This window comes from Lissotriton vulgaris, chromosome 1_1 (genome assembly GCF_964263255.1).
Source record: "Lissotriton vulgaris chromosome 1_1, aLisVul1.2, whole genome shotgun sequence".
Classification (NCBI taxonomy): Eukaryota; Metazoa; Chordata; class Amphibia; order Caudata; family Salamandridae; genus Lissotriton; species Lissotriton vulgaris.
In genome coordinates, this window is record NC_141685.1 from 215,568,294 (window position 1) to 215,578,890 (window position 10,597).

Here is a 10,597-nt window from a genome sequence, read left to right on the forward strand (position 1 = left end):
CACCTCTTCCATGCCCCAGTTTCTCCACTTCTCTTTTAGAGATACTTGGCCCTTATATGCGGGCCAATGAGGATTTTCTTCTCCTTGGAGATTTTAACATTCATACTGACCAATGTGAATCCACAGGGACAAAAACTCTGTTGACTGATATGACAACTATCGGTCTTATACAAAAAAATCAGGATCCCACCCACGAAGGGGGTCACTGTATCGATTTGATATATTCCAACTTCGATAACATTTTGTGCCATAAACCTATTCAAGTTCACTGGTCAGATCACTTTTTATTGCAGTTCAGCATTTTTAAAGCTAATAAGGGTCCCCTAAAGAAATCCCTCCCATCCACCACACGCAGACAGTGGCACAAACTTACACTGGATGCGCTAGAAAAGGTGTGGAAAAAACCCGAGATCAGAGACATTGACGAAGTAGAACAAAAGTTAACCGTGCTTCAGCAAACTCTGACGGTAGCCATTGATAAAATCGCCCCTCTGAAAACACTCAGACAGTTTCCTGTGGCTAAACAGGAAAAATGGTACACCGAGGCCCTAAGAAAAGAGAAGCAAGAATGTTGAAGGATAGAGAAGAGATGGAGGAAATCACACTCTGAGGATAATAAAAAGGCACATCGTGCAGCCCAAGCCAATTATTATAAACATATCAAGGCTGCTCGCAAAAATAACATCGCTCAACAGCTCATGGAAGCCGATAACTCTCCCAGAGAACTGTATAGGATTCTGGAAACTTTTGTAAAACCTACGGCATGTATATGCCCAGACGACTTCTCACAAAGCCTATGTGAAGAAGTGTCATCTTACTTTGAAAATAAAATTGAAACGATTTATGGAAAAATCCTAGGATCCCTACCTAATAGCGATTCTCAAAATGCCTCCTCCCTCAATGAGAATACAAATCTTACCTTAACTACATTCCCTCCTATAAACACTGAAGAGCTTGACACAATAATGACTCAAGTCAAATCTGGATCTCCGGATGATCTTATTCCTGTTAAAATCCTAACCCCCCTTCGTACCCTGTTAGCCCCATACATTCAGGATATTATCAATCAGTCTCTTAAAAGGGGAAAAGTACCAACTGAATGGAAAAGAGCAGTGGTGAACCCAATCCGCAAGAATGCGGCCCTTCCTTGGACGGAGCTTTCCAACCTCCGTCCTATCTCCCTCCTACCTTATTACAGCAAGATGGCCGAGAAGCATGTCAACGCACACCTGTCCAACTACATCGAGGCAGCGGGCGGCCTAGACCACTCACAATCTGGTTTTAGGCCCAACCATAGCACCGAATCAGCCCTTCTGTCAGTGACAGATAACATCAGAATGTCACTTGACAGAGGGAGCTCAGTGATTCTGGTGCTATTGGATTTGTCCGCTGCCTTCGACACGGTGTCGCATGAAGTTCTTCTCGGCCGCCTGAAGGGAGTTGGAGTAGAAGGGACCGCCCTTGCGTGGCTGGAAAGCTTCCTTGAGGACAGACAACAAGGGGTCAAATTAGGCTCCTACAAATCTGTCTGCAGGAAGCTCACCAAGGGGGTACCACAGGGCTCATGTCTAAGCCCTACGTTATTCAACGTATATGTGGCCCCCCTGACAGAGATCATTAGATCTCACGGGTTCTCACCAATCTCTTACGCTGATGATACTCAGCTGCTTTTCCCCTTTCAAACCATTACACCCGCAGTCATGCAATCTTTCCAAGACGGCATGAGAGCGGTGGCAGGTTGGATGGCCCAGAACTTCCTCCAATGCAACGTGACCAAAACTGAGGTCATGTTATTTGGAGGGGCCACCCTGCTCTGGTCCCCGGAATGGTGGCCACCTGAGCTCGGACCTGTCCCAGCGCCCAAGCAAACCATCAAGAACTTGGGGGTACGCCTGGACCAAGCCCTGATCATGAAAGATCATGTCAGTCAGGTTGCGGGAATGTGTTTCCGCACAATTGGTCTTCTACGGCGTATCTTCCCTCTCCTACCAAACACCCATAGGAAGACGCTGGTTCAGGCACTAGTCCTTGGACGGGTGGATTACTGTAACAGCCTACTCATATCCGCCAACCAGGAACAACTTCGCAGACTGCAGGTGGTACAGAACACCGCGGCAAGACTTATCCTGAATGCCCCCCCCCGCACCCCTTCCCGCCCCCTCCTCTCCCGCCTTCACTGGCTCCCAGTGCAACAGCGGATTCAATTTAAACTTTGCTGTATCATGCATAAATGTATCTATGGCTCTGGTCCCAAATACCTGAAGGATATCTTTCTTCCTTATTCTCCTGGACGCATCTTACGCTCTAGCAACACTATGTTGCTATATGTACCTAAAGTAAACAGAGCAAGACAGGGTGGCCGTGCCCCCTCCCTTAAAGGTCCAATGTTGTGGAACTCCCTCCCCCACCAGCTAAGACATACTCATCACCTTTTTAATTTCAGGAAGCAATTGAAAACTCACCTATTTACACAGGACTAACTTAGCCTCCCTCTGCCTTTTCTGATCTATAGTTTTGCTTAACTCACTCAGAAGCCACGCGCGGAGATACCCCTTCGGGGCTGATTCAGGCGCGATACAAGACTATAAATAAATAAATAAATGACAGGTGTCTGATTTGTGATACCTGGTCAGGTGTTATTGGATAATTAGGGTGTCAGATGTGAGCGGGAAAGGGGCTGTGTTTTCACTTTATTACTGTTAGAGACAGAGTGTAAAGTATCTATGTAGGACTCAAAGTTAAGCCTGACTGCTTTTGTGCCAAGCAACTAGAGTGTTAAGCACAGGTTAATTTTGTGATTTTTTGTGGTTCACCCTGACAAGGATTGTGGCTGTTGCGTGAGTAGGGTTTCATTCCTACTCACCAACAGTCCAATTCCTCACAAGTCCTTTTAAGCATTATTAGTGTATATGATAAAAAAAATCTAAAACTGTCTCAAAGGTTAGGGTTCCAAATCAGCAGTCAGATTGATTAGTTGGTTTTTGCTCTCTGTCCACTTCAGACCACTTTTTTAGAGGCCTGTGCTTTCTCATGATCCCATAAAGACCACTTTTGAAAGCTGAAAAAGTTGTATAAAAGCCAATATAAGACAACTGCCCAAATTGCTGGCTGAAAACGTCCAATAGCATATTACTTATGGTCCAAACAATATGACAGATTTGCTAACACTTTGTGGTGGATTTCGTCATAAAAGTATCCTTCCAGTACAAACTCTATACTACGCATCATGCACACACACTTCCACCATGGTGCAAGCATGAGCGCATGGCCCAAGTCAGCCAAACGTGCTTCAGGTCAGAGAAACTGTGCCAACTCTTAGTAGATATGGTACTTTTCTGCTCTACCACTTTGACACATTGTAGCCCAGAAACTTTTATGATAGACTTTCAGACTTTTCAAACATTGTTTATGTGCTGAATAATACAGCACACGTGACAAGTTTGAAAAGTTTGGAAAAATAACAATAGTTCTCCAAGTTAACACCTGCCTCAAGGAGATGCTAAGCCCTGTCTACGAATGTTAGTAGATACTGCATTGCATCAGAAACAATGGGTGTTAGTGAGATAACACCCATGGACCACCAGTCTGCCACCCCCTTGATGCGACATAACGCAAAGTAGCTCAACGTGCTACTTTGTGTTACTTTCAGGTAAGTTTCCAGTGCAAAATGGGTTTTGAGTAAATAACAAATGAATATGTTGCTCCAGTTTGGATCACTTTTTGTGACTTTGTACTAGTGTAAACTGTTGATAAAACTGGTGCTTAGTTTTGTGAGTATTCACAGTGCCATGAAGGTTTACAAACATGCCCTTTGTAATTAAACGAAAAAGAATATCTGTGATGGCTTATGCTTAATGAAGTATAATGGCTGATAGGTAATGCATGGTGGAAGTTGATAGGTGATCTCCAATGGCTACTGTCTGATGCTGCCTGCTGATGGCTCATCTGTATTTGATGATGTAAGTGGAATGTGCATGTATAATGGTTGATGTGTATGTATTAACATGTCCTGATTAATAGAAAATATGGTGATTTGAGCTTTTTAGTTGTTTTGTGCTGGGTTTATTATGTAGTTGAATTAATAGCTATGCAGTTTTTGTTGTCAGTGGTTGATGGACAATGTACTTTGAAATTTATTTTGCTAAAATCTTCCCTTAATATTCTCAGCCCATGTTTGTGGTGCAGAACACCTATGGACAAGAACTGGTATTCCCTCCTGTACAAGAGCCGTCAGCAGTTTTCCCACCGCCTTATGATGGGAACCCCGTGACCAATGTGAAACGTCAGTGAGGACTGAGTGCATATGACACTTCTCTACAAAGACTCTGATCTCTTCAGCACTATTTTTTATTGATATGCCTACACGATTTGAGCCACCATCCTAAAGCACAGAGGCTGCCAGTGATAATTTTCACTGCTATGGAACATATATGCAAAATTCCAATTAAAACCCTGTACATTTTATAAGCGTAATTTAAACTCTGACATCAGACATCAAGCTCCCTGTTGGAATCTTGGCCAGAACCATCAATTGTCCCTCCAGCATCTATGTTTCCTTCAATGGAGATGCCATCTTGAAATAATGCAAATGTGGATTATTTGAGAACTCATTAGCACAAAATGATGCACCCAATGCCCTGGTCTTACTCATAATATAGAGAGGAGGACATGCCATAATTGTGGGTCCAGGTATTCTTGCATCAGTGTGTTAATTCCTCAGAATTTTTGTGATGCCTATAAATAGAAAGTGTTGTTTGAGTAAACACCTTTCTGATGAGATGTGTTCAGGGCTTCAGTCAAGCAATGTACCAACTTGTTTTATTCAATAAAATCAGCAAAAGAAATGTGAGTAACAGCAATGCTCCCCTCAATTCTCAACACTCGGCGTATGCGTTCAGATCACTGGAAGACGCAGCATGGTGCGGCACAAACTTGATCAACTATTCTTTGCTGCCTGACCTGAAGAAGATCCTTAATGCCAATATACAAGAAGTCAAATTACGTGGATACTACATACCAGTACTTGATTTGTAAAATATTAAGTGTAGGTGCTCCAATCGTTTTATTAGGAGGCCACACCCACTTCCCCTGGCTACACCTACTTCCACCACTTGAAAAAAAATTAAACCACAAAGTGCATTTAAAGCACCATTTTGGCGTAAATTTGCTAAAATCACTAATGCATGAAATTATGGATTATTATTATTAAAGTGAATACATGAAATATTCCTGTGCTCTATGTGCCCACTTGGGGAAAGGAGAATACTGAGGTATATCCGGGGTCCCTGTATCTTAGCGGTCAGCCTGAACTTGTAAACTTTTCCCCAGTTTAGCACGACCAGATGACAGCAACTGGTGCTTTGTGCTTTTAGGTGTAATACCTACCAAAATCTTTAACATTTCACATCTTCAGTTCAAACAATTAGATTTTTGTCCTTTTGGTGTCAAATAATGTACTACATTTTACTCTATTGTTCTAAATTGGTGTGGAATTTTTCTTATGTTGTGTTTTCACTTTAATACTGTTTGTGTATGCTGAATAAATACTTTACAGATTGCCTCTATGCTAATCCTGACTGCTTTTGTGCCAAGCTATCCGAGGGTTAAGCACAGATTAATTTAGGAACTTCTATGGTTCACCATGAAGGGGATTGTGACTGTAGCTTCAGTAGGGATCACACCCTCCCCTTTAATCAACAACCCAATTTCTCACAACAGCCATACAACTTTCATCTTGTACATACACTGCACCATGATTTGACTGTGCTGAGGTCACTCACCAGGGATAGTGGAACACCCTCTTTTACTAAATAGAGCAAAACTTCAGAGCGATCAGGAGAAGGGACAGGATAGAAAGAAGGCAGTGCTGAGAAGAGAGGGACCAAGGAGATGGAGGGTATAAAAGTGGGCAAAACTGAGAACAAAGCAGGTAGGGAGAGTGAGAGAGCCGGCACGGAAACGGGCTGAAAGCAGAAGGTTTGTAGGCAAGAGGTTTGGGAGGGAGAGCAATGATTGCTGAGGAAAGAATGTCCAGGCATGAAGGGATTGGAAAGAGTGAGGTCAAGCCCTTGTGGGGAGAGAGGGACTAGATTGTGGAAGGCAGTGAAAGCAGGCATTGTTGGGCAGAGACCGGAATTTAGTCAGCATCTGGCTCTCACACTGGGGCATGCTTCGCGCCTTCCCTGCCTCTAGCCTTCATCCTGAGATATAAAAAGGAGTCATCAAACTATTTAATATCAAGCAGGTTTCACCTTGTTTCATTGCTTTTTCTGCGTTGGTATGTGCAATTGGTACCACCTAAAAATGCAATTTTGCTTCTTTGATTTTTGCTCCCCAGCCATTTGAGAAAATTGTTTCCATTTACCAAGTTCTTGAGCAGTTCTTTCCTTAGTCTTATAACTAGTTACCTTTTGCCAGCAGTAACTCACTAAAGATATCCAGGTACTGCATGACCTGTCTCCCATCCACCATGAAGCTTTGTTGATAAAAACTGCCAGTATTGCAGGTTAGAACCTTTTTATATTCTAGCCAAATTAAACCTACCTCTACGAAAAAAATCATGTAGGTTTGTATGCAAATCATTATCCTGAAAACGTATGTCGGTAAGTCAAAGACAAAACGCCTGAACAGAATACTTGAAATGATGCTCAGACATGAAAAATACCTGGTGCCTCTAAGGGGTCAGAATCACTGAAAAGACAGTTGTTGAAAACTATTATTATAACAGACCCACTGAACAGCACCAATAGCCATGGAATTTGGTTCCCTTTCATTTTGTAATTCACTTCTGCTCGAGCAAAGCATCACAAATGTAAAAGTAAGGACGTAATACATTGTAGTATAACTGAACTAACTGAGATCCGTGGCGTAACTTGATTGCCACATGACTAAATGCAAAGATGGAAAATAGGCCGCCTATCCCCTGATTGGGTTCTAAAAGGACAATATAATGGAGTTTCAGTGGGCCTTACACAGCCCTGGATCCTGGCGCCACTACGCCTGCTGCACAATTCATAACCACACCCCTTATTGCGATGCAATTATAAATGGTGCTGGATATTGCCTTCACTTTCTTAAATTGCCTTTATAAATGAATGCACGATTCAGATAACATTGTCTCTCTGATCAGCTATCATGCCCTTCCTCGTCCATGTCCTTCCAGCCATCCTTTATCTTCCTTGGGTTCCTGCTATCTCTCACTCTGATTTGTAGCCCAGTGCGGAGTACACAGAAGTGTTTGCTCGAGTGATTGTTCATCTGTATGGAAAGATAAGCGCAAGAATGTGAGTGTTACCTGCAGACACCAGTCAACACCATCACACACCCATTTTAATTTCCACAATTATCTGTAAGTGGGGTGCCTGCAGATTAAAATCGATGCAGGACTGCCGATGAGTGTTAAAGTGGTACAAAAGGGGGTGGTGATGGACGGATCATCTGAATCAATCAAACACTGAAACCCAGATCTTTTGACTGGGTGTGAGTGTTTGATTGATTCAGATGCTCCGTCCATCACCACCCCCTTTTGTACCGCTTTTGGCCGCCATAAGTGTGGCAGGGTATGCTCAGACGTGAGTCCCTTGCTCACTTTGCCACTGGATTCAAGCAAGCCGGGCTGAAGACGGCGGGAATGCCAGAAACTGGTCCTTGGAAGCTTGTTTCCGGTCCAGGGAAGACATGGCTTGGCAGTTCGGGCTGGACTGTTTCCATGAGGCGCAGGGTCAGACTGATTTGCATATAGCCATGTCTGAACTGGGGTGGTAGAGTGGGCTAAAGAACGGTGATGGATTAAACCCAGATCTTTTGACTCGGTGTGAGTGTTTGATTGATTCAGATGCTCCGTCCATCACCACCCCCTTTTGTACCGATGAGTGTTAAAGGGCATTTCACAAAGGTACACCCACTCACACCTTGTAGCTTGAGTTAAAGCGGGCTTTTTGTGAGTTTGAATATGTTACACTCTTCCTTCAGTCACAAGATCCTATTTGCATGCATATACAGGGTGTAGGATCATGGGTACCAAATAGCACAGCAGTCACATGTGAATGCACTGGTTATCAGCACACAGTGTTTGACGTTATGTTTTTTGCATTTCCCACTTCATTTGCTGATTTCTAACATGTAAGATACACACAAACCCACCCCGTCTCACACAATCAGCAAGCACACATATAAACACACAACACACACACACAACCTCCCCCCTCAACACACCCACCCCCACCGGGGCCCATCCACCTCCACTTTTCTGCTCAATGTTATGTTATGTTATGTTAAAAATTTGTTATAGCGCAAAACAGCTGCCCCAGCAACGAGGCGTCCCGGCGCTGAACCATTACAGATACCTGAGGGGAGAGAGTGAAACAACAGGAAAATTAGATCAGGGATTGCCTTGCGAAAGGCCGTCAGGTTTGTCATGGAGCGAATGTGAAGTGGCAGGGAGTTCCAAAGTTTCGCCCCCAAAACCTTTAAAGAGCGGCCAACCATTCTGCTGAGCCTGGTTCGAGGGACAACCACAAGGTGCGGTCCTAAGGAGCGTCGAGCGCGCTGGGGAATGTAGGGTACCAGGAGTGGGCGTAGGAGTCCAGGACATTCTGATCTGAGAATTTTAAAGGCAGTGGTGAGAGTCTTGAATTGAACTTGAGACTCAATACGCAGCCAGTGTAGCTTCCGGATGGTTGCTCTAGCAGAGCACCTGAGGAGTGTCAGGATGATATGATGATGGCTAATCACAGCTAGGCTATTAGGGTGGGGTAAGAGGGATGATAGTTAATGTCCTAGGTGTGCTGAGGAAGCAGTCAATTTAGCACATATGTTTTTCTATTGTGTAAAGCTCGCTGAGATCTGTATGAGTATCCAGAAATTTTGGGAGGGGCTGCTAGGTATTGAGATCCGCCTATCCCCTACACTTATGATTCTTGGGTATGACAACAAATTAAAACTGAATAAGGATGAAGAAGGGTTTGTTTTTGTCTCTGTGGCTATCCTGTGGATTATACTGGCAGCAGGCTAGAAGGATAGTGAGGCCCCATCCTTCCAGGTGTGGCTTTCTCGCCTTTTAGGGATCCATAATATAGAGTCCGCCCTCTATGGGGGAAGAAGCAGGAAAACTAGAGAATCAGGTTTAAAACTATGGGCCCGCTATCATCCCTCTTACAGCAATAAAGGAGATGGCAGCTTTTATACAGTGGCAGTACAGGGCAGCATGTCCACACAGAGGTTCCACAGTGACCATGGCCAACTTCAGCTAGTTTCAGTTCAAGTTCGAGCGTAATAAAAAGTGTGCAATGCACTTTCAATTTTCTCCACAACATCGCATAAAGTTTCTCTTGAGCTTTCTCAGCCTGCCTCCCCCACTCCAGCTCACCCATCAGTCCATCCTCAACCACAATTATTCAATGGAATTTGGAAATTACGTTGTTCCATGGTGAAAGGCAGGCATACACTGCGTCCATCACGCTTCCCCAAAAAAAACAGTGTTGGTTTTGGCGCGGTCGGTGACGGCATATTTTTGGAATAATCAATGGCATCCCTAGTTAGCTGGCTTCGCTTAGCTACTAGCACTAAAGTTAGTTAGTTTACAATCACTGCTAAAGTGCTTAACTTCTAATCTTACCGTTACCCTTGGTGGGCCGGCCGGCCCGCAGGGACACACACTGGCTGCACTGCACTGCCTTGTTCTTTGCTTTAATTAGTACGATTGATTAGGCCGTGGCAGCCTGGTGCTGCCTGCTTGCTACCAGACCGTCAGTACTGTAGTACTACTGGCTGCCAGTAAATCGATGCCTGCACAGGGTGCCCAGCTCTGCCCTTAACGTCATCGTCGTCGGTCGGGTCGTGCTGACTTAAAGTCGACGATGACTCGTGGGGAGCTGCAGTGGTTATGCTGGGCCATGGCAACTGGTGGCAAAGTGAAACAAATCTGCACGTGCTAACGCGCGCACAGCCTCTACCCCATCAGAACCTGAGCCCGGCCCCGCGGCCTGCCCAATTAAATCAGTGGGTGTCTGTGTGTGTGTGTGTGTGTTCCGCGGCCCACCCACAGGCAAATGGCAAACAGTCAACAATGCACTGCACTGATTGAACTAAGAAGGGCCGGGCGGGCCAGCGGACGCCATGACATAAATATATTTATTATTAATTTGAATATTCTCTTGGACTTTGGCAGGGCTGCAGGCTAAGTGATTAAGAAGTGAGTTGCAACACTAAACGCCATGACACTGTGACTAACACTCGGCGGGATACGTGAAAACCACGCTGAGGGCCTGTGGCTGCACCGAGTACAGTAAAGGTACATTTTAAAAAACATCAATGTGGACGTGCGCAGCAGATGCGTAGACCCAGCCCTAATAATTAAGTGCCAGTGCTGAGCACCGGGAAGCACCGGCTCAAATTAAGCACTGCTACATACACAGATTCAAGGCCCAAGCCAGTGCCATTTGGTCACAAATTCCATAAAAACCTAAAGAGCAAGTAACTTCCCTCCAAAGCACCATACTGTTTTTCACCACTCTGCTGTAAGAAATATATTTTTTACTCTCTTAATAGGCCACTTTCCTAAAAGTATGACGTAATGGAATAGAGTATTACTGCCTGA

The 10,597-nt window shown here is 44.4% G+C and overlaps 1 protein-coding gene across 3 annotated transcripts in view; it reads left to right on the top strand.

The window, feature by feature from the left end:
- LOC147740920 (membrane-spanning 4-domains subfamily A member 4A-like) overlaps positions 1-5,560 on the top strand; it is a 200,401-nt gene extending 194,841 nt beyond the window's left edge. For all 3 annotated transcript variants that reach the window (XM_086952209.1, XM_086952207.1, XM_086952208.1), the window contains exon 7: positions 4,168-5,560. In XM_086952209.1, the coding sequence (XP_086808335.1) occupies positions 4,168-4,290 (123 nt within the window). In that variant the 3' untranslated portion in view covers positions 4,291-5,560. The remainder of the gene's footprint in view (positions 1-4,167) is intronic.
- The last annotated feature ends 5,037 nt before the right edge of the window (positions 5,561-10,597 follow it).